This window comes from Trachypithecus francoisi, unplaced genomic scaffold (assembly GCF_009764315.1).
Source record: "Trachypithecus francoisi isolate TF-2019V2 unplaced genomic scaffold, Tfra_2.0 Lachesis_group1, whole genome shotgun sequence".
Taxonomy (NCBI): Eukaryota; Metazoa; Chordata; class Mammalia; order Primates; family Cercopithecidae; genus Trachypithecus; species Trachypithecus francoisi.
In genome coordinates this window covers 176,109,042-176,136,841 of record NW_022681454.1, presented here as the reverse complement: position 1 = coordinate 176,136,841, position 27,800 = coordinate 176,109,042, and the positions used below count along the sequence as shown (strand labels likewise).

Here is a 27,800-nt window from a genome sequence, read left to right as displayed (position 1 = left end):
AGGAGATCATGCCAGAACTGACCATTACATGCCAGAAGAGGGCCCACAGTGAAATTCATATTCAAGTTACAGTTTAGTATGTGTAATGGAATCTCATAAAATTAGAATAACACTGAAACGCCATGTGTTTCTTACAGCAACAGAATTCCATTTTATGTCTTTCAATCAACGTCCAAAGTTAGTTCAAAAAAGGTTCCTGGATAAACTTGAAGGAATGGAATTATGCTAGTGAGGAGAAAAAGTCCAGGTCTCTTCAAATCATCTTCAGAAAACTAAGATAGTACCCCTTCCTCCAAACAGCCACGAGAGATGTGGCATTTGTGTTGCCCTAGAATGATCGCAAGTACATGACACAGGTGGCTAACTGTTCCTCTCAAACTCTCCTAGAATTTAATCAGCCCTGGAAGTGCTACAAGCCCGTCTATTTCCTCACTCTCTCTCCTATCTGCAGTTGCTCAGGAAGAGAAGAAATGGCACTGTCCTCCTTTCCAGAGAATAGAATTCCGCCTGACACGGAAATCTGGATTGCAAAATAGCTGAAGTTCTCTCTTCAGAGACTGATGGAAACATTATCACTACAGTCATTTATCAAATTGGTTTAAGGGGTACACCTTTTTCCTATTAGAATACAATAATGCAACTTTTAGACTTTATCTTTCCATACAGAAAGTAGACTTTTAAAATACTATTTCAAAGGACAAGTAAAATTGGTTCCTTGAAAAGTGTTTCAGCTGTGCAAAGCAAGTATCTATTACATTTAAAAAGACTGTACTTTAATGTTATACCCTTTTTCATTAGCCAAATTAGTCCAAAATACTTCAGTATCATGCCCAATTAATGTGGCATTAGTGGGGTCCTACAACAGGTACACTGCTCAAACTTAGGTGAGAAACGAAGTCTTCTTGGAAGGATTTATTTTATTGTGTGAACTGAGGGGCATCAATTAAATTGCCTTTTAATTGACCAGCTGTCTAAGTAACATGCCTTTGGGGGAAACACTACTTTTGACATTTTCTTTGGCCAGGAGGGGAAGAAGCATGCTAAAATCTTTGAAGTCTACAGCCATCAGACTAATTATCAGCACCATTCAATGTACATTCATTTCATTACAGTCAATTAAAAAGGATGTGGGGTTTTGGAGAAAATAAGAGAGTCAATAAATGGCGAGAGAAATTCCAGACTGCGCAAATGATCACTGCCGTTTCTGGAAGACACCGTTCGTTCTCCCCCATCTTGCCGGAACACTTGAGGAATGCAGCCTTGGGGTGGGGTGAGGGGGTGAGAAAGGAGGAGTGGGGGGGAGGAGGAGGGGATATCTATTGTGGTAGATAGTCACAATAGGTAGGTAGGCACTTGATATTGTTTATTTAACTTAATCTTCATAGCCACATAAAACAGATACAATTTTCCACCTTTTACAAAGAATAACAAGGGCACACACTTACTCAGAACTCACCAGCTGTCAGGCACTGTTGTAAGCGCCAGGCATACCTGAGCTCATTTAATTCTCAGAACAGCCCCGACCTCACAGGACTATAGCCTGTTTACCGTTATCCCCATTTTACAACGTGGAAACCGCGGCACGAAAGGGTGAGCAACTTGCCCAAGGTCTCAAAGCTGGAAGGTGGTAGTGCCCATACGAAACCAGGAGTCCCACCTCCGGGCATCACATTCCCAAAGACCGTCCTCAATGGAGGCTCTCGGGGTCCTGAGTCACCAGGAGGTGGAAGAGCAGCGCCAACGCCTGCTGGCCTGCCTTACATCAAGGGTTATCTTTCTCCAAGGGGGCTAAGGGGCTGAGGCGGCGGAAGAGGGAACTAGACTCCAGCAGGAGAGCTCCGCCCCTCCGGAGCTCAGCACGCAGCTGAAGGAGCAGACGAGGCCCGCAGGAGTTGACAGCTCCCGCTCTAGGTGATTCAGGGGGTAACCGTCGCAGGGGATGAATGAAAGAATGTGAACCCTCCCGAATCCAGGCACCCGTGACACCACCACACTGGCTGGATGACAAAGGACTATTGTCTATGCCTGGCTGCTTCTGGGAAGCGATACACACACAAACATTTATTTACTTAATCACAAAACTAACTTTATTACATGTTTTCCCCCTTACATTTCTTTGCTAAATATCTTCACTGTCCTGATGACTTCTGGTTCTTATTTCCTTGATACCAGGAGCAACCCTACCCTTCTTCGGATTTTCTGCACATCTCTTGACACTCTGAGTTACTCTCCAAGGAAACATTTTTAAAGCTTAAAGACTGATGTTTTGGGAAAAAAAGAAAAAGACCTTTGTTCCTGACATTTAGATAGGTATTTGGAACTGAGGTCAGATTACAGCGCTTGCAAAGCTGGGTGGTGGGGTTTCAGTCAGGGGTATTTTAACACCACCAGGCGGGGTGGCTCTGTAATCCCAGCACTTTGGTAGGCGGAGGTGGGCGGATCACGAGATCAAGAGATTGAGACCATCCTGGACAACACGGTGAAACCCCGTCTCTACTAAAAATACAAAAATTAGCCAGGCATGGTGGCGTGCACCTGTAGTCCCAGTTGCCGACAATAATCCAGAGCACACTGAGAATTCTACCTTTGACTGAGGTATCCTATCACACTGATTTTATAACCTTTCAACCGTTTTTACTCAAACTGCTGTTAGTAGGTGATCCCAAATCACTGTCCCTCCAGAACTTGCCCTGGTGCGTGGCAGAGTCCACTACAACAATGACACCACAACAATCAATGGCTGCCAAGAAAGGGCTTCTCCCATATCCTTCATTTGGAACAAGATTAATATTTGGAATTACATAGGAAACTCAATATACTGTAAAAAAACTTTTTTATCAAAATTCTTTTTAACGTCAGATCCCCATGGCTGGTGAAAAGTTAGTTTTGCCAAAGAATAAACCTTTTCACTTGTTTTGAATCTCAGCTAACAGAGAACTGTGTGACACGGTCCGAATGTTCTCTTACTCTTGGGGGATGCTCAGGCCATCAAAATTTCATTAGCCTCACAGCAGTTCTAGCGCCTTCTTAACTTGAACTGTTGGCCTCTTTATCAATAAATAAATGGAATCCAATCCCTTTTAGTGACTAAATTCTTCTTTGAAGTTGTAGCTGGAACATCAGGCACTCTGCTTGCATAATTTTACCATGTTGAATAACATTTTTTTTTTCTAGGAAAAGCAGCCTCATTCACAGTTATTTCAAATGAAGAAAACAGTCAAGGAAAGCTCTCATGTTAAACCAGATGAAAACACATCAGCATCTGGTTCTTAAATTAGTTTCCTTTTGGTGAGTTATTTCACCCATCTCCTTCTCTTTCCAACCTTTAGTGATATAATAGAACTTCCAAGAACACATCTCAAGCTAGTATAAAAATGAATAAAAGAGACAATGAAAAGAATTGACGAGTCAAAGGAAAATACAGCCAGAAAATCAATAGCTTTTTAAGTTAGAGCAATTAAAAATGCCTGAAGATAGTAGAATTGTTTTTGTAACTTTATATTAGAATTACTTGAGTAAAAGTAGGAATTAATAGGTAAAAATGTGAGTTAGTTTTGAGACGACTGTTTATAAAGTTGTTAGAAGAACCTATGTATGACTGCAAATTTCACTTCTTACTATAACCCAGCTTAAGGGAAAGACACATAATTTTTTAATATCAGGAAAAAATCCTCAATACTATTGTTTAATTCCACAATTCAAAATTATAAGGTCTGCTAAATACTTCAGAAAATTATGCTTCCCCATATCTTAATGTAATTAATTACATTAAATGAAATCTTATTCCTTCTAAGTAATCACCGAAATTTTAGAACAAATAAATTAATCTGAAAAGTTCCTATGGACATATGTTTTAAATATATGCAATAGCCAGTATTCATTAAGACAACATATCTATTTTATTTCCTCTTTTGTTTCTTTCTTTAAACTGCTCTCATTGGGAATTCTTAGACCATCAAAACGTTGTTTAAAATTACAACCACAAACAAACCTTCGGAAAAAGAGTAAACACAAGTTTAAGTCATCATGTTGCCCAACTCAACAAACATTGCTTTTGACACTTTATACTCTTAACTTGGCTGACCTGTTTACTCTCAACAAATGCTGCCAAATGTTCTGAATTTCAAGGCAAGGCCCTTGACACTCTCCCTGTCTCTCTTCATTCTGCTTCCTAGCCACTACTTGGAGAAATTAAAGAGCGCAACTTTTCTTGACTTTACATCACTCTAAGAACAAGGTCTGGAAGATTCTTGGCAAAACAATTTCCTCCTCTAGTTAATATTAATCCATGCAAATGGTGAGGGAAGTGGTATAAGAAACTCACAAGTCTTCCTTCCCTTCTCCCTAACATTTGGATATTCTATATTGTTAACTAAAGGTTACAAAGTTTATATTTTCTGAAAAGAAAAAAAATTATATGTGTTTAGTAATTCACCATGAGATCCTTTTAGCAGACGTATAATTTGAAACATAATAAAATTAATTTATATTTTACCAATACAGATACCATAACAAGAAACCTTTGTTACTAGAGAGAAAGGAAGAGATGTCATAGAAGTTTTGGGTGGAAAGGGCAAAGTGACCCAACGTTAAAACATAGTTGATAGCTATGGATATGGATGATCTATGATGCAGATAATCATAACTGATCGCATTATCCTGCTGCGTTCTAGTCTTCTAAAACATCACACATTTTATTGTGTATTTTAAGAAAATTAAATGCTGGGTGCTACCTTTGAATCTGACCGTTGTACCTCCCATTGCTCAAGGAGTGTTATGTGAAGTACAGCTGGACAGGAAGCAATATTGATTCCAAACCATACGTATTTAAGGTTAGTGACTTCTGAATCCACTATGAACATGGATATAAACACAGGATTTACTGAGGTGAATGGATTAGCTGAGCAAAATGTTGGCATCTTGATTCTAAGGCTCATTTTGTCAAAATAACTGTCCTTGTTTCTTCTTTTGAGTTGGAATAAATCCAGCCTCCACCAAGAACTGAAACTTCCAAAATGAAGATACTGAGTATATAGTTATCATTTGATCTTGACTTTGGTTTAATGCACTAAGATATTCTACATAAGATAAAAAATTGATTGCATTGGTTTAAATTAGACCTTTTTTCATGAATAGAAAGAAAATAACTAATAAGCATTAGGTGCTACTTCACACTGTGACTTAGCTGAAACTGAAAGCTAACAATAGATCCACTTCTCTATTCCAAAGCAAAGCTGACAAAGTCACCCAATAAATAATAAAACTGAAATACCATTGATAAAACAACCATTTTTCTTTTCAAATGTCATGCAGTTCTTCCATTTTAATTTTCTCTTTGCTTTTTGATGCACAGGATATGCACAGCATTAATAACTAGACTGAAATAGCTAGTGCACTGTTAATATTAAAAGCTGAAGGAGAATTTTTTGTCTGGTGCATGGCTGCTGATGCCCAATTCTTCCTAGAAGCAGTATTGACTAAAAATTAAGTTTTCTTTAAAATTTATTATTGCATATAAATTAACTTTTTATAAATTATCCTGCATTGGCAATAGGAAAAAAAGTCCCAATAATTTATAAAGACATTTTTTTCTTACAATAGACAAAAAGCTGCTATTTGGATATCCTAAAATCCAATTTTTGTGTGTGGATTTAATTGCATAGTAATCCAGTCCCCAAAGAACATCAAAGGCCATGCTCCCCCTCTTTACCAAGATTTCAATTGCTGTCATCAACTAGTAAGTTTAGAGCTTGATCAAATTTGTTCTTCGATCACTAGAGCCATGTTAATAAACTATTCTGCATGCTCATTCATCCATTCTAAGATTCTGCAACTTCTTTGAGATATCTTCAAGAGGAATCTACAAAGACATCTTTGACTGCAAGACGGCTCTGCGGTAAACTTTATCAACACGTGCTTTGCCAATCCACAGAAGACAACAGGTGACATGGTCCAAGAGAAGTCAAAGCTATTTTTTTTTTTCTGTAGATGAGTCAACAGTTTTCAAAACTGTAGCCAAAACATCATAGGCTGCTTGCCTAATTTAACAATCTGATGTCAAATACTGATTTTTTTTCCAGGAAAAAAATGCATTATTCAAGGACATTTCTTGAGTTCTACTACATTAAAACAAAAAGAAATGGACAAGAAAGAGGGAGAAAGAAGGATGGGAGGAAGGAGAGAAAGAAACACATCCCCCTGCCCCCGGAGTCAACCAAAACAGAGAGAAGCACTGAATGCCAACATTATAAAGCAAAAAAGGAAACTTACCATTCTCACTGTCGGACTTGTTTTCGTGCTCCGTATCTGTCAGGGTGAGGGCTGAGTTGGACCGACTTGACAGGCAGGAGCTGCGGCCTGATTTGACCCCCCTGCCCCAAAGTCTCATGGCATGCTCTGGGGACATCACTGCTTCATTTTCAGTATCAGCATCTGACCCTGCACTGATAGAGTAACCTCTGTGGGGGAGCCCCATTTCCGCACAAAATGCCAGTCCTCTTCGAGTTGCTGGTTCACAAACTCCTAACTGCCTTAGGGTAAAATTCTGTCCTAATTAGGGGGAAAAAGAGATAACAGCTAGTGAGTATATGTTCAGTGTTAGTTTCTTTTCTTTTTTTTTTTTTTTTTCAAGAATGTCTTTCAGAAATAAACACTCAAACATTTAGGCTTTTCAGGGATCAGCAGCAGGCATTTACAGTCGCGTCACATGGCACGGGATCAAGTGGGTGCAATTATGGGAGGAGGGCGGGGCCCCAACTTAGAGCTCCTTTGTGAACTCTTTAAGCCCATAAGTACCTCCAGAGAGATGGGCAAGTAAAGTGGCCCCAACCATGAGAACTCAACCCAGAGAAAGGATTATTGCAATGATAGAATTTTGTTTAGTAGACTTGTGAGGCAATAGAAATTGTCCGAATTATTTTCCATGTCCTGGCTCGAGTCCCAAACAACAAAATTTTCCCACTCAGATATCACTCCTTTGGAAGAGAAAAGTTTCCCCTCAAGAAGAAGTTACTCAAACAGTAGAAACAGGAGCTTGGTCATTCTTCTTATATTTTGCAACCTTGACTTAGCAATCAATGTAACACATAGTATTTTGTATGTATGTATGTATATATGTATGTGTGTGGGGGGGTTGTGTATACACATTAAATTTTGGAGTATAACGTCTAAAAAATTTGCTGCATATTTTGTACATTTTTGACTTTCTAGGCTTTCTGCTTTACTACACACCTGAAAACATCTGTATTGATCAGAGTAAACCAATCTTTGCAAATAAAGTGCACTCTAAAAATAAAGTGGGAGTATTACGTATTTAAAAATTAATGATAAAATCAAGTTCCCTGAAAAATAAATGGCTGTGAACTCTGCAGGCCTTTACTAATAAATTGAGCATAATAAAACTCATGACACTGCAATAACTTAAAGCAAGTGTTTAAATTAGGTGACGCTTTCAAATGACTGCTGTTATTAATGACTTTTCCAATCCTGTATTTATTCTGGAAATTTCACATGTCTTATACGACTATGGATGAGAAGAGTGAGAAAAATGTTTGCTTGTCGTGCATACTTAAAGCTTTTCTATTTCTTGTCTCTGGTTGACATGGTAGAGTGTGAGATTTAGGCGCCAGTCAGAATCAAAATATAGGTAAATAATAATAACATACAAAGACTGATTTAAATGCTACTATCTCATAACCAAACCTTTTAAGAATATTGAGCATTTATATTACTCATAGTTTTGATTTCCCTACTTCTACCTCTTAAATCTGTGAACATTTTAATGCTAACAGGTTGACATGTGAAACATACATTATATTTTTTGAAAGAGGGTATTATAAATTATTTGTGATAAAATGATAACACATGGAATCTTCTCAGAAATAAATCAAACCTAATGGACAATGTAGTAAATATTGGGTTGCAAAGATATTAGCACCCTCCAGGCTGCCACACATTGTAACTAGTGTGGTTAATTGCTTTATTGCTGTGGTCATATCAGAAGTTGGAATCAGCTTTATCTCGGTCAGACTTCCAAATGGATTCTGACAATGACACTCATACATAATGAAAATCAGTGGCTACAATTAGCTGCAAATCAAAGTGTGCTTATCATAGAGATGTGAACAAGTATCTGAACCAAAAAGTATGTCAAAAGAAGTAAAAGAAGAGAAAAAAAGGAAAAAGGGCCTGAGCGTTGAACAGTAAGAAAGTGGGCCAGCTCACTGAGATGAGACACAGTATTGTCAGTATGTTAAAATCATGACTGTAGATTGTACTTATGAAAGTAAATCTGAACAAGGTCAGTGTCCACATGAGCAGCTAATGCAGTTGCTGTGGAAAAGCTTACCCACTGCTATTTATATGTCACTTGTAACATATGGGGAGGACCCTAAAACATCTAGATACTGCCATCAAATATGTTGATTTTTCAAAATAAGGATGCAAAATAATTTTTAAACAAGGAAAAATAAATAAGATCCTGTGCTTTTTGCCTCTATTTTGACAGGTGCCCACATTCAGAAATGAAAAGAGAAATAAAAGGACAGTAACAAGTAACAACTCCCTTTCTAATCTCGACAATGCGACTTGAAACAATTTCCAAGTGATTGGCTTTTCACACTATTGCCGTCTTGATGCGAAAAATCTGTAAGGTGAAGGAAGCAGAAAACAGGAATCTTTATTTGTTACCCAGGTATGCAAACACAGTTCACTTTGCAACTAAAAACACGTCATTCCTATGAATTGCTACATATATCCCAAACTCCATAAATACCTGACCCTCTGAACTCAGTGTCTTACAATGATTCAAAATTCTCCAGGGCTGCTTCTGAAATGAAGCTACAGCAGGAATCCCTGTTAGATTTCCTTACTGAACTACAAAGTTTGTTTTAGTATCCCCCAGGAAAGAAAACTAAACCTGGCCTCAGATGGACCCGGGTTGAAGCCACTCACTAGCACTGTTTAAGTCACTTTACACCGTCTTTTGTCATCTTGCAGGGCTGTCCTGACTTGGTATAGGAGATGGTTTATGTAAATGTGACTCACACAAAAAAAGGGCTAAATGAAAAAAATCACTTAAAAAATAAATACCTTGACAAACATAATTAATAATCACAGAGAAGTGTATAGCTTGAGAGTAGGGAGAGGATCATTTTCAACTCATTTTCAAACAGGGACACCACCAGCAAAGCCGAGTTTTACTTAAGTAATTGCCTTTATTCAAAATATCCCTACTCCAGACCTCCCTCAGTGCTTCATGTTCTTCTGTTGTCAATTCTCCTCAACGGTTAAGAAATTTTATTTTTAGGATCCCTTATTTTAATGCAAACACTCCTGGAAAGATCTAATCTTAAACTAGAATAAATTAGTCTATTCGCTTACTTCTTGCAATCTAGCAGTGTTTTGCAAGATAGGCTACGCTTATGGAAAACATCTGCAGTTTTGACCAGTGCAGGGAAGATGGAGAGAAGAGAGCTCCCTGACTGGGAGAAGGGGTGTGGAGGAGGGCAGGAGGGCTGGGCTGGGCTGGGCTTGTAGTGGGGAGGGTTTTATGGCAGTGCAGAGAAGTGGGAAGAGGCAGGACAAGGCAGCTGAGATGCCCCTGGGATCAGGCTGAACACTGGACAATCCTGCATAAAGTCAGCTTTGGCTTCAAGGAACAATACTTTATTCCCATTTTCCATGTTTTCTTTAGATTGGAAAAGCCATGTTCTTTGCCGTAGTTCTAACACTACTTTAATTTCTTTCTTTACGTTTTACAGTCTTTATATTAATTCTGCTTGGCCAAAACTGGCAAAATAAGTATTTATCTCCTGCACGTTGAATTTTGGTAACCTTGATCAGCACAGCCAACAAGAGTTTCCCATTACAATTTGAAACAGGACCAAAACAATAAATTGTAGCAAGAACAAAGTATACCTGAGGATAGAATTCACTGTGATTAAAAGGCAAGGTTAGCTTGGATTATATTAGGCATTTTTGTTTTATGGCATGGCATAAATGTGAAAATCTAGAGAAGGAAAACTGAATAAACACAACCTAGGTGGGTTGCATCATTTTTTCTTAGGTTGAGATTTTTAAAAATGAGTGAGGGTATTTGACAAAGTAGAAAGGATGGTATAAGGACAGACACTTCAGATGAGGTTGGCACATGGCACAGCCCCCTCTTTAATAAACGAAGGGGACTGGGAAAATGGGTTAGCTATTCGTTCTTTTTTCCACAGTGTCTATAACCTAGTCGGAGCAGTGAGGGATTTTTCAAAGCCGCAATCAGAGTGATGTTCACCAATGGGCAACACATCTACTATCTCTTCGATGAGAAAAAGATTCCACCCGAGGGACTAGTCTCGGAGGCACACAGGATGACGAAAGCACCCCACGGGGAGGGCATTCTCTCCTCACTAATGTCTGGATTTCTCTAACGTCTAGATTTGACTTTCTCTCCTTCTCTCTCGGTCTCTTGCTTGTTTGCTCCTTTAAAAAATAAACAGTTTTATTGAAACATAACTCACACACCCCAAAATGCATCCACTTAAAGTGTACACTTCAATAGTTTTCAGTATATTCACAGAGTTCTGCAACTATGAGCACAGTCAAGTGTTGAACATTTTTATCACCCCAAAAAGACACCTCATACCAATTATCAGCTACTTTCTATTTTCCCCTCACCCTCCCACCCCCAGCCCTAGGCAACCACTCATCTACTTCCCATCCTGGACATTTCAAATAAAGAAGATCCACAATATGTGGTCTTGTGTGACTGACTTCTTTCACTTAGAATAATGTTTTCAAAGCTCTTCCATGTCATAGCATGCGTCCGTACTCCATTCCTTTTTATGGCTGAATAATATTCCACTGTATGAACACATCACCGTTTATCCATTCATCAGTTAATGGACATCTGAGTTATCTCTATTTTTTTGACTATCATGAGAATGCTTCTAGGAACATTCCTGTACAAGTTTTCATGTGTACATATGTCTTCATTTCTCTTCAGCATATCCCTAGAAGACGAACTGCTGAGGCATATGGTAACTCTGTGTTTCACCTTTTGAGGAACTGCCAGACCGTTTTCCACACTGACTCGACCGTTCTCTATTCCCACTAGCAGTGTATGAGGGTTTTAACTCTGCACATCCTCGTGAAGACTTGCTATCATCTATTGCTTCTCTTTTATACCACACTTTACGTGGGACTTGGAGTTTGCAATGAGGGCGTATAATATAGGTCACTGGTACTGGAAGTTAGAGAGCAAACAAGAACCATTGTTCCCCTGAAAAGCAGCTGATTCTGGGAGTCTGCTATGCAAATTTATTATTATTTTATTCTATCATTTTTTCTTTGCCTTCTATTATTCTGATTTTATTCCATGTAAAATAATTTTCTGTTAAAATCAGAAATATTATTTAGCATAGAAAATCTACCTTTGGAGTTACATCCCATAGAAATAAAATCACCTCATCTTAAATATACAGAATGTTTATTTAAACAAGTTGTTTATGACAGCATTGTTGCAAAATTTTAAATAACCCAAATGTCTGCCAGAAAGAGAATGGCTGGAAAAGTTGCATGCTCATGCTGTGGAACACTGTGGTTAGCATGAAGAATGAGCTGGACCATGTCTTCGGATCTGTAGGGAAGCTCATTTGTATACTTTAAGTAAAAAAAAAAAAAAAAAAGCAAGTTGTAGAATTATGTATAAAGTATAATCCCACTTTTGGAAATTAAGGAAGAGGACCCACAGGTTATATTGAGTCTGAATAAGGGTGAGGAAGGAGACATATAACTGTTATAATGGGTCATTTAGAAAAGGTTGTAAATGAAGGAAATTAGTAATTTTCTATTTTATAGTTTTGAATTTTTACTTTTCATAATAATTATTTCAATAATTTAAAAACATAATAAAGAAAAAATTAAAGCCTATCATCTTTCTAAAAAACAAATATATTTTCTTGATTTGCTGTTTAATAGCTTCTATTCAATAATTAGAAATTTAATTTATTGCCTCTTCTAGGGGAAGCTCAGTTTTAAAAATCCTTCTTCGTTTATTGTAAAGAAATGAAACTTCATGAGATATACGGGAGCGTTTTCCCCTCCATTTCGATCCTTCCCTTTTCTTTATCATATATGGATTGTTTTAAAGGAGAATAACCATGCATTTCTCCTACAGTAACCCTGAAATTGAATATGGGAAAAAATGGATGAATAAATATAAATTTAATTCTCATAAATAAAACAATCTGCAGCTGTCTTTAATTATTTTCCTTGGTTGTTGTGAGCTTGAATAGAACTATTCATTCTCAGGCATGGAGTGACTTTCCTTCATTAGTCAAGCAGAACTTAAAACTACAAATTGGGAGAGCATTTCTTATTAGGTGCTTGTTGAATCAGCGGTACCACCATGTCATCCAGAATTCTCTCTTTTGCTGTATTTGCAGAATGGTAAGACGATTCCACAACAAAAGAAGTATATGTAATTTTATTTCCAAATGCATGTTTTATGGGACACTCCAAACTCTTTAACTTTTTATATTAAATGTGTCACCATTTGAACAAAATACCCATTCTTGAACATGCCATAGAAATTTCAGCGAGGGTACAAATCTTTATTCGTAAGGCCCTACGAAAAACTGGTTTAAGAAATTAACTTAAAGTCCCACTAAATACCTTACGGTCCCCACCCCATTTAAACTACTTACTTGATTTATCTATTAATATGTTGTTAATACCCAAAACCACATATTGACACCCATGAATTTCCAGAGGACGCTGAAAATGCCCACTGGACACCACACTCATCATCTAACTGATTGCTCAGAACACAAGTCTAATGGAAGCTACTGCAGTATATCCCCTCAGCAATCATCACAAATGCAGCTTTCAATGGAAATTGCAGTCTGGGCACGAAGCTGAACTTGAGGAGGTGGATGAGAAAGGGAAACCCTTGGTATATTTGCAAGCTGAGAAGCCAGGACTAGAATGAATGGCCCTAGAAAAGATGCATTTTCTTCAAGATAAAATTTGTGAGGCCTCCAGGGGAGGACGAACATATGGATATTGAATGGAAGGTTTGGTGGCCCAAATAAGAAAAATGAGGTTGTGAGTTGGCCGATGTATAAAGGAAGAGCATGTCTTCGGCCTGGAAATGAAGGACTTAATGGGACCATAAACTAATTTCAGCAACCATCTGTAATTAAGAAATAACCTTAAAATAGTTCTGTTTTTTTAAATCAAAAACATTCTGAAAATAAAATTGCTTCTTATTTTTACTTAGAAATGACTTCTTTAGAACAATCCAAGGCCCGGCAATGATAATACGCCTGCAATGTATCTGCTGATATCTGATAGTCGAACTGCAGTAGGTATTGGTATAAATACGCCTATGGTTTGGCATAAAGCGGCAGGTGTTTAATAATCGCGACTGAAGCGGCACCGCGGTGAGTCACACTGTGGATCCAAAATGGGGAACGTGGCAAGGAACCAGATACAAGTTGAGCAGTAAGCTGGGGCTCAAGACATCAGACCAATGAAGGCCGAGGCAGGGAGAAAGGATTACCCCGACTGCGTCCTGAGGAGGGCTGTAAGCTACATCTATCTACTCACACCTTCTGGTAGGTAATCCACAAAGCAGGTTGGCCGCCCAGCCTGAAAGAAGCCCCTGCCTACTTAACAGCCAAAATTAGTTAACAATCAGTTAGGCAGGGGAGCTAAAAGAGGGAGCTAAGAGGAAAACCATTAACATGAAACAATGATAAACTAGAGCTATTTAACTTGTGTCTTTAAGTACAGAAATGTAAGGTTGAGTAAACATGACCATCTAAATCCTTTAATCCTGCCGCTGACATTTATAGTGACTGAGAAGGATTAATCATTTTGATCTCCAAATGAATCATTTTAAGCAGTTAATATTTAAAAGTAATAAACTTTGGAGTTGCAGTAATTAGCCCAGTGGATCTGATTAATGCTTCAGGTTTTTGTCTCTTTTCATAAAACTCGATTCTCACAAAAATAAGCTTTCTCAGCACCAGTATTTCAGAAAACATGAAAAGGGGTTTCAGATTCCTTTCGTTTTTGTCTGATGACAGAGGTGAGGGGGAACACTGGGGAAATGAAAAGTTTGGGGTCTAACTGGAAATTCATGGCAGCATTAAGTGCTGAATGGTAGGAACATATGGTCATATTTCTTTTGAAGTCTCGGATCAGTTCCCATTATTCACTATAATGGCATCCAAGACTAAACTGAATCTCAGTCTTTAAAATTAAAAGCATTTTCCTCTCGGCTCTCAAATCTTCCTCTTTCACAATTTCCAACATGTCTGAATGGTTAACAGATTTTCATAACGCAAAAAAATACAAATAAATAAAAATAAGAAGAGTAAGAAAAATAATTCATTCCATTTCACATCCAAAGCAGGATAAAATGGTGCAGAGACATTATTATTTTAATCAAAGGAGTTACTGATACTATTTTTACATCTGTCCAATGCTACCAGTGACATTCTAAAATTATATTTACAACCTTCATGTTATATATTTAAGAAATATGATTTCAATTCTTTTGACCTAGTCAGAACATTCAATATATAGAAACATTTAAAAACTACTTATCATTTTAGTAATATTCTAATAAAACTGCCCCCCCACCAAAAGTAGTCTATATCTAAGAGCTTAAAACAGGCTCTTTTTTATTTGGAAATTGATGAAAATATTTGAAGACCTGGTCCCATCTATGACACAAACTCTTTATTCTCTCAGTACAGTCCTGGATATGTTGTATATGCTCTTAATGGGCAAAATGCCTTTATCCAGCAAAACATTCTAGTACAATGACAGCAGAGGTTGTTTTTGAAAGATTGTGGTTATGGTTCAGTAGAGACAGTGCAACTCTGCTCTGTGGAAATCTCACCCCGTGGAAGCCGGGAAAAGACAAACCCGAAACTGTCCATGTTCAACTACAGTTGTTTGAACATGCTGATTTTTGTTTTTGTTGTATTTATTACTATTCAGGTAAATTTCATAGGCAGTGAAATACACAGATCTAAAGTGGATACTTCCATGAGTTTTAACAGATGTACCCACCATGACCCCAAGCAAGACAAGGCACTTCTCCATCACTCTCACAAAGCTCTCCCACACCCAGTCCATCCCCACCAAACAGGCAACCACCGTCCTGATTTCTTCCACAGAAGACTAGTTTTGTATGTTCTTGAACTTTATGTAAACAGAGTCCTACAGGATGTACTCGGGATCCTTTTGCTCAGTGGATCTTTGAGATTCTTCCACATTGTTGCAAGTATCTGTAGATCACTCTTTTGGGCTGCCAACTCATATTCTATTGCATTAACACACAACGGTTACATCCATTCTCTTGGTGATTCCAATATGGGCCTATTATGAATAGAGCTGCTATGAACGTAAGATTTTATTTACTTTGGGTAAATACTAAGGAGATGAATTGCTGGGTCCAGGGGGAGATGTTATTTTTAACTTTAGATAAGAAATTGCCCAACAGTTTCCAAAGCAGTTGTGTCATTTTACACATGAAAGTTTCAGCTGTTCCATATCCTCAATATTTGGTGCTATGGGTCTTTTTAATTTTAGCCATTCTAGAAGACGAGTGGCAGTATTTCATTGTGGTTTTAATTTTCATTTCTCTGATGGCTAATGGTGTTGAGCATTTTTTCCACAGGTTTATTCATCACTTGTGTCTCTTTTCTATGATGTTTCTATTACAAGTTTTTTGCCCATTTAAAAATTTGGTTATTTATCTTTTGTTACTGATTTGTAGAAGGTCTTTATATATTCTAGAGACAAGTCTCTGTGATAGATGATAGATAATTTTCTCCCAGATTGTGGCTTTGCTTTTCATTTTCTTAAAGGTAATGTCTGATAAGCTAAACATTTTAATTTTGATGAAGTCCAATTTATCAATTTTTTAAATATTTATTCCTCTTGTGACCTTTCTAAGATATCTTTGTCTATCTCATGTTTGTGAAGACGTTTAAGAACATATGTAGCTTTTTACTGTGGTTTTCTAATAGAAACTAGAAAGATAAAAGAGTAGAGTAGAAAAATGATTGAAATTAGATTCTAGTTTTCTTCTGGACCTAACTCACCAGCTGTTGTCTGAGTGAACATTTTAACAAGTTTGAGTCTCTGTATTCCTCAATGTATACAATGGACTCAGAGGCTCTCAAAGATCTCCCAACCATACCAGTTTATGCAGAGGCATAAATGGAACATGAAAAAAAAAAATAGCTAAGAATAATAGCATCAAGAGTCCAAGGAGAAAAATGGAAAAGAAAACGTTAAAATTTCCTTTAGCATTGGGAACTTTTGGTTTACATTTCATCCCTAAAATAAATCACAAGCACAATGCTATGTTCTGATCTGGCTCCTCCCTTAAACACCATATCTGGAGTTCATCCTGAACTGAAAACCAAGCCATCAGGGCAGCAGAGACATGAACAAGCCAGATTTGACTATCCGGAAAGGTGCTTTTCTTCTCCAACCCCCAAAGTGTAGAACCAACCTGCTGCAGTTCCGAAGCAGGAATTATTTTTGGCCTTTGACCTTTTGACTGAAAATTGGAAGGTGTTCCTTCACAGCTCCACTCTCAAATGCAACCTCTGTGAATATTTTGCGGTTTTTTTCTTTCAGATTTTATTGTTATTGTTTATTTCACATACTTTAATGAGAGCTTCTGTATAAAGTTTTGAGCACAGCTATTCATGAATTGCTGGGTTTTTTTTTGTTTTTTTTTTTTGTTTGGCTTCTTCCTAAGCCAGAACTTCAAAAACTATATAGAAAGTCCTCACTTTAGGAATCTGTTGGGTTTAGAAGTTGATAAGGATCAGTATGTATTTTCCCATGAAAACAACATGGAGGATGCCAAGATGGAACACAACAAGTCTTCTAAGATATCTGTGTCTGAATGAAGAACTGGGTGAATTGTACTCTAGGGGATGGCTTCCATGTGTGAGACTGTTCCTTTGAACACATTTACCCACCGGGAGGATTCCGCCTACGGTGGCCGTTTCCATTGATTTCCTGCTTACCAAGCGGGGAGAAACTTCCAAGGCAAATCCCCTGGATAGATGAATGCTCAGTGAAAGATGCCAGGATAGCAGCTGTATAGTAGGGATGCAGAATTTGGAATTAGCTACCGCCTTTCCCACACTAATAGGAAAATCGATTCTCCTTTTCACGTTTATTGACCATGTGAATTTCTCTTTTGTGAATTGTCTATGCAAGACATTTCCCCCTGGGCTGTTTATCTGTTTTCAAACTGTAATAGTCATTCAGTATATACTAGATACAGACATTATATATGTCACCAGAATTATAAATATATTTCCCAATGTAGTGATTTTGTTTCTGGGTATTTTAATTTACATGTAAAAGGTTTTAAATGTTAAAACGAATCATTTAAGTCTATCTTTTCTTCTGGGTTTTCTGTTAGAAACATTCTGATTTTGTATTAGAAAATTTCTCCCCTACTCTTGAAGTGTACATAGAGTCCCTGGGATAGGCTGTGTGGATTCAAACCACTTTCTTCTTGCCACCTTTATTATAAAGACTGGAAAGCAAAAATAGAAAATGCTTCGTCTTCTCGTGCAGCTAAGTATGGTCATGTATAACAGTTCTGAAAAGAGAGAGGCAGCGAGAAGTCTCAGGGGAGTAAAATGAATAGTCCAATGTAGAGTAGGCCTTCCTACCTGTGTGTTCATTCTTATTCTAACAGGAATGTGAAAGCACAGCTGCCACCTGAGCACCAAGGGGACAAAAGCTACCTGCTAAGAATGACAAAGATGAAAAAGACAGAGAGATGCCTTAATGATATCTTTAAGTCTTGGCTACACGGTCTACCTCTGGACTTCTTCTTTAATAAGAAAATGATTCTCTTCAGTTTTGAAGCTGAAGTTTTCAGCTACTCACGGCTCAAGTCATTCCTATCTTACTCAGTCTCCCAAATTAACTTCTAGAATCCTTGCTTTATTTTTTACATTTGTCTTTAATCCATCTTAATTTATTTTTGAATATGCTGAGAGATACGGGTCCAATTTTACATTCTTCCAGATGGATAACCAGTTGTGCCAGCACCATTTATCAAATCCCACTGAATAGAAAAACCTTCTTTTTTGTTTTATGTTAAATTTCCCTATATACTAGAATCTATTTCTGAAATTTTTGTCTATTCCATGAACCTACTTGTCTTTACTTATACCAATATCATATAGACATGATTACAGTAGCTTCATAATACTTTTGAAAATACATCTTAAGTCCATTTTGTCCTCACTATTTGACTTTTAAATGTGGTTTTGACTATTTCCAGACATTGAAAATATCAATTTATGATCACTTGAATTTTAAGATAAATTTGAAGATCACTCACTCCAATTAAAATTAACCCTAACCCACTGGAATTCTATGTGATATCCTTAACTTCTATGCATTTATTTGGGGAGAATTCATACTCTTATGGTACCATCTTCCCATCCTAAAGCATTGGTTATTTATTTAGATCCTGTTTGATGTCTTTTTAATAATATTTTATAGGTACCTTCATATTAGGTCACATAGCACGCTTGCAAAATTTATTCCAAAGAATTTTATAAAGTCTGTTGCCTTTGTGATAGGAATTTTTTTTCTGACTTCCAAGCAGTAGATATTAATAACAGGTATCAGGCATTATTCTAAGCAGTTTACATATATTAACTCATTTTATCCTCAACAAACTACAGCACAATCTATGAATAATGAACATGGAGGCAGAGAGAAATTACGTAACTTGTACAAAAAAGTTCCTTGGCCAAGATTAGGTAACCTGCCAGTCAGTTGAGGCAAGGCGGACCTGGGATTCACACACAGGTCATGTGGCTTCAGAACCTACACTCTCCGCCATTAGACTATATGACCTACACTGTCTATATATTTATTTTGTATTCATCCAAATACCAAATTCACTTCAAATTCTTTTTTTTAAATTTCTAGAGACACATGGTTTTTGTATGCATACAACCATATCTTTAACAAAAGTACTGACTTTAACTTTTTCCAAAATATATATCAAATGTTATATATCAATTTTCTTATTACAATTGCTAAAATATCTAAAACAATTTTGAATAATAATTGTGAGCACAGGTAAACCTTTCTTATGTTCCTATTTCTATTGAAATGTCCTAGAATCTCACTTTTTAGAATGCTGTTTAATGTCTTGAATGATCATGTCAAATATTACTACCACATTGAAGTGTTTTTTCTTCTTGTGAGTTTATTTGAATAAAGAATGGTTTCTAAATTTTTTCCAAAACTTGTAAATCATCTATTGATAAGATCATGTTTTTCTACTTTGGTTTATTAATCTAATTATGGTAGATTTCTGAACACCAAAAAAATCATTGTATATTCAGCAAGGATTAGTAACCACTTGGTTTTTAATTTGGTCTAGCATATTACTCTTTTTATATATTGCTGGATTCTTAAATGCAAATATTTGTTTTGAATTCTTACACACCTACTGAAAAGCAATTTCGGTAGGTAAAGCAATTTATGTATGATTTCTTTTTTTTGTACTATTCTAATCAAGTTTAGTTATTAAGGTTATGCCAACTTCATAACATGAACTTTGATGCCTTCCATCTGTTGCGAAGGGTGGTGTTGAACAGATTTTTAAACATTAAACTTAGTTGTACTTTGAAGGTTATGTAAAATGTACCTAGGAACATATCGGGCCCTTTGAAACGGTCTCTCTTTTAATCACCTTTCTCATCTTGTCTGAAATAATTGGTGTTGACAAGTTTGCTCCATGCTCTGAAATCTTTTGGGGTTAATCATATTCTCTGAGAAAAAATAAATTCCTCTAGATTTTTCAAATTTATTGCTTGGAATAATAGCACCTCTTTAGTTGTTACAGTCTTTTTAGGATCTCTTCTTATTTTTGTTCTCATTATTTCTTAATCAGGATCATAGGTGCTTTCTATTTTATTAGCCTTTTTAAAGACTTAGCTGTTTTGTTTGCTTTAAATGTCAGCTATATCTTATGTACCTCTTTCTACTTCCTCTGATTTCTTTGCCAGACATTGTACTCTACTCATTTCTTTCTTTTGTTTTTTTTTCTTTTTTTGAGACGGAGTCTTGCTCTGTCGTCCAGGCTGGAGTGCAGTGGCGCGATCTCGGCTCACTGCAAGCTCCGCCTCCTGGGTTCAAGCAATTCCCCTGCCTCAGCCTCCCGAATAGCTGGGATTACAGGCACACACCACCACGCACAGCTAGTTTTTGTATTTTTAGTAGAGACAGGGTTTCTCCATGTTGGCCAGGCTGGTCTCGAACTCCTGACCTCAGCTGATCCGTCCACCTCAGCCTCCCAAAGTGCTGGGATTACAGGTGTGCGTCACTGTGCCCAGCCTGAACTCATTTCTTAAATGTATAGTACATTCCTATTTTGTTGGTCTTTGTTCTTGATTTCTTCACAATGTTTTTCCTATGATAATGACTTTCACTGTCTCCCACACATTTTGGAAGTAGACTTTTCACTGCTCTTGATTGCTTTTTATCGTAGTCAAGGGACATCATAATCCAAGGGGCAAAAGTGTTTTTCTTCATTTATCTTTTTGTTATTTATTTCTAATTTTACTACATTTTATGATAAAATGTTTTGGCTTATAAAAGCTATTTTCTGAAATTTTTATGTTTTTTTTTTTTGTGGCCAAATACATAATCAGTTTCTGCTACTATGCCATAGAAATATAAAAAATTGTATCATTTCTATCTGACAGTTGTAAATTTCTGTATATATATCTTAGTTAAAATTTTTGATTAATATTATATGATTGCAGTCTTATTTTTGTCTTTCAGATCTGCCTGATTCTGAAGGAAGTTAATCAAAATATCTCACCATTAATGTGTTTTAACAATCTTTCTTTTTAAATAGTTTTTCCTTATAAATTTAGCTACTATATTATTGTTCAACATATGCATTTTAAGAATGTTCTTCTTCTGCACAGTATGCCTTTTATCACTTACCCAATGGTCCTTTTTATCCTGTTGAGAGTTTTTAGTCATAAATTCCATCTTTCCTGATATTAATACTGCCATTCCTCCTTTCTTTTTGTTTGTATTCACTTACTGTATCTTTATTCTCAACAATTTTCTTTACCATTTTAAGTGTATGTCTTATAAACACCAATAACTTTTATAAACCAAATGAGTAGTTCATGTCAAAATGCAGTACATTTATTTATTTTATTTTTTGGAGACAGAGTCTTGCTCTGTCACCCAGGCTGGAGTGCAGTGGCATTGACCTTGGCTCACCACAACCTCCATCTCATGGGTGCAAGCGAGTCTTGTGCCTTAGCCTCCTGAGTAGCTGGGACCACATGCCCCTGCCACCACACCTGGCTAATATTTGTATTTTTAGTAGAGACCGGGTTTCTGTATGTTGGCCAGGCTGGTCTTGTACTCCCAGCTTCAAGTGATCCATCCACCTCGGCCTCCCAAAGTGCTGGGATTACAGGCGTGAGCCACCACACCCGGCCAAAATGCAGTATATTTAAATTTTAGGTAATAGGTAATAGAGTAGATTTGACTCCTTTCATCTCATTTTTTGATTATTCATGATTTTTCCTGTTTCCTTTTCTTCCTTGGAGCTGCTTTTGCTAAACTGGTCAGATTGCTACTCAATCCCTTTCCTCACTGCTAATTAGGTAGGTCTATTGTCCTCTTTTCATTGTATTAATGATTACCTTCCCACTCCTGACATTCATATTCAAATATATGTTTCTCATTGTCATATGAATGCAAGATAGCAATTATTTCCCTCCACTAAAGCTCTGTTTCATAACTGTTTCCCCACTCTCCCTCTTCAGATGAGATGAGAATTTGGAACACTTTTATTTTTCTACTTTCCTCCAACTGCTGGATTTTGCTGAGATAGGTAAATGCTTTTAGTTCCAGCCTTCTGTTAAGGTTTCTCTTGTAGTGCTTCTGACACATTTCCGGTTGCTCTGTCATCATCGTTTGAGATTTAACTATATACACCATAGAGCTGTTTTCTCATCATTGTCTCCTCTTTGGAGGTCATGGTGCTGATTCAGTTGCTATTTCTTCTTGAGTACTTCCTTAGATGGTGTATGTACGTTGTTGACATAGTCTCTGAATCCCAGCATTACCTCAGTAGCTTTCATTTACTCTGAGAAATACATGCTGTTGACGGGGTTCAGGACATGCTACCCAAAACATGGCATCTTGGCATTCGAGAAAACAGCAGAAGCAGGAAGGTCACTCTCACTTCCCCTTGCCCTTCTCCCCTGAAGGAAGACATAAGATCCTCATCCAAGAGGTGCCTTCCCTATATGAGGAGGAAGGAACATCCGTATCTCTGAAGACACAAGGACACAGGGAAGAATCTGAACAAACAGGCCTTGCCCAGTTCCTCCCAGTTTTTCATCATTCAACCCCTGTATCCAGTTATACTTCTCTGTGACTGTCCACTCTTCATCCAACCTTGCAGAAAAATACACAAATTTACCCATTTCTTTCGGCATTCATTTCCTTATGAAGGGTCTTGTGTCAGCAAAAACTTACGTTAAATGAATTTGTGTGCATTTCTCTTGTTAAGCTGTCTTTTGTTATAGGGGCCTTAGTCATGAGCCTAGTGACGTACAGGAAAAGAAATCTTTCCTCCCCTAGAGCATCTTCTCTACAGATAAGATCCCTCCCTGGGTTGCTTTTTTTTTTTTTTTTTTTCCTCTCAGTAGGTGTTATTCCACTGTTTTCAAGCTTTTGTTGTTACAGATGAGAAATTCATTATTGGTGTCATTTATTTTTAGTAAGTAAAAACAAGTAACCTGCCTTTTCTCTGTGGAACCTTGTAAACTCTCTTTATCCTTGAAGTTAAAGAATTTTTCTAGAATGTGCTTCGGTTTGTGTGTGTGCATGTGCGTTGTCTTCTTAATTTTATCTGAAATTCTCTTTTCTGTTTTGAGTTGTTTCTTCTACCTGGTCTTCAAAACCACTAACCTCTCTTCTTCAACTAATCTTCAACTAATCTGTTGCCATTTTTAGTTTGTAAATTATGATGGTAATTTTTTCTCCAGCATTTGGTGGCCATTGTTGTTTTGTTGTTGTTGCTTTTTTGTTGTTGTTATTCTGGGATTTCTGCACATGCTTTAGTTACGATGTTTTATTTTGGTTATTTTGGTTCAGGTTGTCTTCTCTTATCTCCATTGTTCATTTTCATTATAAGCTTCTTAATCTATTTCTTTTGCATCTTATCCCACTTCCTGCATGCTGGGTGCCATTAAATTTGTTGTTTTCCTGAGGTGCTTTAAGAAAGAGTGGGAAATCGTGTTAAATTCCTGGAAGGAACATCTCTACTGTTTGGTTTTCTCAGATGGCATTCTCACCATATCAGAGGGAGAAATGCATCTGTTTAGGCTTCCCCAGCTCCTGAGGGCCCAAGGAAACCAGCTGCTCCCACAAGGCAACATTTGCCCAAGCGGAGGCCACGGGAGGGGCAGGCCAGCCTCTTTCTGGAACCACCAGGCCACAGCATTCTTCTTGACCTTCACATTAGGGCTTCACCCCATTCCACGCTCTCATCTGGCATAAAGCAGAAAACACCTGCACCAGCTTGGTTCTTCAGGATCCTAACAGAGTTGCAGATCTCATGTGTACCCTCCATCACTGCTCAGCTCACAGGAGGCAGGGAGTCTGCTGGGAGATGAGTGGATGAGCCCTATTCAAGCCACCATCATGCTAGAATCCAAGATACATATTTACAGGAACATTCAGACTGCTCCTCTAATGTCCTTTTGTTTCCTCACAAGGGTTCTCCTTGGTAAGGGGCAGGTCTAGCATCTGGAATGTTTGCATACAAGATGGGCTAGCACTCAGGATGCAGCCCATAAGGGAGGTCCGGCAGTGGGGAATCAGAGCTTGTGGGATCAATTTCCCTCTTCTCTTTCTTTCCTCTTCCCAGTGGAATCCCCCAAACTACACTTGAACTGGCCTTGAACCCGAAAGGGCAGGAGGTGAGCAGAAGCCATGCTTCTGGGGGCTGGGGGTGCTCAGCATTACTGATGAAGGTAAGAATGAAGAGATGGCATGGCCCAAAGAGGGGAGTTTCTGCGAGTGGGGCCATGCTGTCAGCAAAGGCCAGAGATGAGGCACACTTAGAAATCAATCAGTGCCTGTCGTTGTCAATCTGCCTTCCTCCTTCCCTTCCCTTCTTTGCAAATTTATTTTGTTTTAATTTTAGTAATGTATAAATATAGATATCATGGTGTTTTTCAAATTTAAAAACAGAGTTCTGGCTGGGCGCAGTGGCTCACGCTCATAATCCTGCACTTTGGGAGGCCAAGGTGGGCGAATCACCTGAGGAGAGGAGTTCGAGACCAGCCTGGCCAACATGGCGAAGCCTCATCTCTACTAAAAATACAAAAATTAGCTGGGCATAGTGACAGGCGCCTGTAATCCCAGCTACTTGAGAAGTTGAGGCAGGAGAATTGCTTGAACCCGGGAGGCAGAGGTTGCAGTGAGCCGAGATCACGCCATTTCACTCCAGCCTGGGAGACAGAGTGAGATTCCGTCTCAAAATAAAAACAAAAACAAAAACAAAAAACAGAATCCTTCCTCTCCATTGTCATTCTACAAATAAAGAATAAATGGTGTTCTTCACAAGTTAAAATTCTTAAATTCACAACCCCAACACTGATTATTGACTAACTCTTATACAATTTGGGTTAGGGCCCCAAAGTGGTTCTTTTCAGGCTTATGACTCAGTGGAACAAATGTATTCTTCCTTCCAGACATCATCTCTTTTCAAGGTTCACCCTCACGGACCGCGTTCCTCGTTGGAATTGATAAGTGTTTGGTCAAGAATACTGCAGGCAGTGTGCATAGCCCAGAGAGCTGCAGCAGAGAAACAATGTTCTTTTATTTGACCACTTCTCCAAAAGCTGTGGGATGATCCTATGCAGCTGTTTCATAAGAAATTTGTCTGAGACCTGATGGGATAACTTTTCTTCAAAGATTAATAAAAGAAAATAGCATCCAAGAATGCAAAACAAGCCATTGTTACCCTAACCTCATCCTCACCTACAGCAAGCTCCACAGCTGTTCAAAGAGCAACTATTTCCATCACCAACAAACGACATGAAGAGATTTAAAAAGAGAAAGAGATCTATGTGAGATCCCGTCAAATTACACAATGACTGTGAAGATGAAATGATCCCCAGCATTATACTACCTAAATATAACATGTAATTAACAGTAGTCACCTGCCAGTCAGTAAGGCCATACAAAACCATTAAAATCAAGTTTGATAATTAGACATAAAATTGGTCAATTAAAAATGTAAAAACATCATATTTCTCGATTTGAATTCTCCATATAATTGCACCAACAGAATCCCTGTTTGTCCCTTTCTCCAGCTGAAGCCGCATTTCCCTGTGTCATTCAAGGAGTAAATGGATATAGGACTGATCGGCTGTTTTAAAACTCCATGGACAAAAAAAAGCGAAATTAGCATGACTCTTTGGAATTGTTTCAAAGATATTTGGCTACTATGAATATTTTTAATCTTTCATTTTTATTACCTATATGATGTCAGTAGCTGTGGCAGGAAGCACATTTTGTCAATTAAATAATTAATCCCATAGCATAATAGTCCATGAGGAAAAATTGACATTTGTCAGGTTCAAAGACAATGAAAGCCTGGAAAGATTTTACATTATGCTTACTCAAGAAAAACATGATCTGATAGCAGACTTTCCTTACTCATTTCTCTCCTACACCTGCCACTCCCACTACAAATACTCCCCACATCAAACCACAGGAAGGAGAAAGTATCTGCAATGCCACCCTCACACTCATCCTCATTCACTCAATTACAAAATCATATCAATTTTATTTCCTAAATATGCCTACAGTTTCCGCACACCTCACTATCTACACCATGAACATTTTAATGCAAAATTGACTAAAACGGGCTGGGCATGGTGGCTCACACCTGTTATTTCAGCACTCCCAGGGAGGCCCAAGTAAGAGGGCTGCTTGAGGCCAGTAGTTTTGAGACCAGCCTGAGAAACAAGTGAGACCCTGTCTCTATTAAAACAAAATGTCTTTAAAATTAGCCAGGCATGGTGTGGTGTGCATTTATGATTCCAGCTACTCAGGGGGCTGAGGCAGGAGGATTTTTTGAGCCCAGGAGCTGTAGGCTGCAGTGAGCTATGACTGCCCCACTGCAGTTCGGTTTGGGCAACAGACTGAGACCTTGTCACTAAATAAATAAATAATAATAATAATAGACTTAAAAAATTGATTCCAATAAACCAAAGGGTGATATTTTACTGAGTTGCCTGTTTTTCACTGTGGCAACTGCACAGAGATTAGAAGCCAGGCCAGAGTCGGGCAAGCTTGGGCTCAAGTTCCAGCTGAATTTCAGGAGCCATGGGATCTCCAGCCTCTCCAAACCTCGTACGTCTCAACCTGTGAAAAGACTATGCTACCAGTTCCCACCCTACCAGGCGGCTGTACACACCTGCCTAGGGCGCTGACCAGCACGTAGGCAGCATTAGCTGTAACTAGCAGTCCATCCCATCTATGTTTCTACAAAGTTCGGATTCACACACGTCAAGTGACCTGCAGCGCCATCACACACCGTGTGTGCGCTTCTCCATTCACTTCTGCTCTCCAGCAAGGCCTCCCTGGCTGCCTGGCACACTTTCTCTTTCCTCTGCCCCTTCGTATTCTGCAGTCCTTGGCTTGGAAGGAGTGAGGAATAACACTATTTGGCCCCCTAAGAACTTCCGTTTCAGGGCTTCTACAAATGCTACAGCCAGGTTGTCAACAACAGTCTGCGCTGGATTAAGGCTGTCTAGGAGGAGAACGGTTCCGTGTGCTATTTTTAACCTGTGTAGGCATCATCTGTGCTGCCAAAAAGAAATGCTTGCCTGGGGCGGAGATGACCCCCAAACGCAGCCACATGTGCTGCTGTTTCCTTTGAATAATATTCCACAATGTGGAGTTTGGGTTTTTTTCTTTTCTTTTATTATTATTATTATTTTTATTCTTGTTTTCCAACAGGGCACTAAAGAGTTATTTTTGTTACAAAAAGCAAGACTTTACATTCGGTCCAGATCGCACGCATTTCTACACTACTTACTATTTTTTAAATTGTTGAAAAAATGTACACTGATAATCTGTGTCAGCTGGGCAGATAATATGAAAAAATGGGTTTCAAATGACAATACAGTGTACAAGCAACTAACAGTACATACCTCAAATATGTGTTGTATCTCTCCTGAAAAACTGATGAAAATTTTAAGCTATTTTGTCCCTTTTCATAAAATTTGATACCAGTAATTAGTAAGGCATGCTTTAGGGTATAAAAATCTCTCCTTAGCAAATCAAATGAGTTTTCTTTGATGTAAACCGGCTTGGGTGAGTGAACACTGTTTCAATCTAGTTAGAATGGCTCTTTGCACAATGCAGGGAAGAAAAGAACCATGGAAAATTTTCAAACTTTTGAACGATTTATTGCATTATTACTTTTTCTTCAATGTATTCCTGCCCAATATCAAACTGTTAGTCACACTGTCTGTACGGTGATTGGAAAAGAAGGAATATATTCTTTATTATTAAAGTTTAATTTGTTTTTCCTCATTTCCAGATTAAATTAGCTAAGGGATGCTAAGTTATATGTAAATTATACTGCACATTAGAAATGTAAGAGGATTTTATTTTTATTAATCTTGCCCACATCTCGAGACTGTATTAGAAGAAACAAAATA

At 37.9% G+C, this 27,800-nt stretch overlaps 1 protein-coding gene across 1 annotated transcript in view; it reads right to left on the bottom strand.

Annotated features, from left to right (window-relative positions):
• Positions 1-2,888: 2,888 nt before the first annotated feature.
• The window catches only part of LOC117086170 (teneurin-3-like), a 207,429-nt gene continuing 182,517 nt past the window's right edge, over positions 2,889-27,800 (bottom strand). The window contains exons 3-4 of the mRNA XM_033215753.1: positions 6,271-6,549; positions 2,889-3,363 (exon numbers count right to left, since the gene is read on the bottom strand). Of these exons, the coding sequence (XP_033071644.1) occupies positions 3,359-3,363; positions 6,271-6,549 (284 nt within the window). The 3' untranslated portion in view covers positions 2,889-3,358. The remainder of the gene's footprint in view (positions 3,364-6,270; positions 6,550-27,800) is intronic.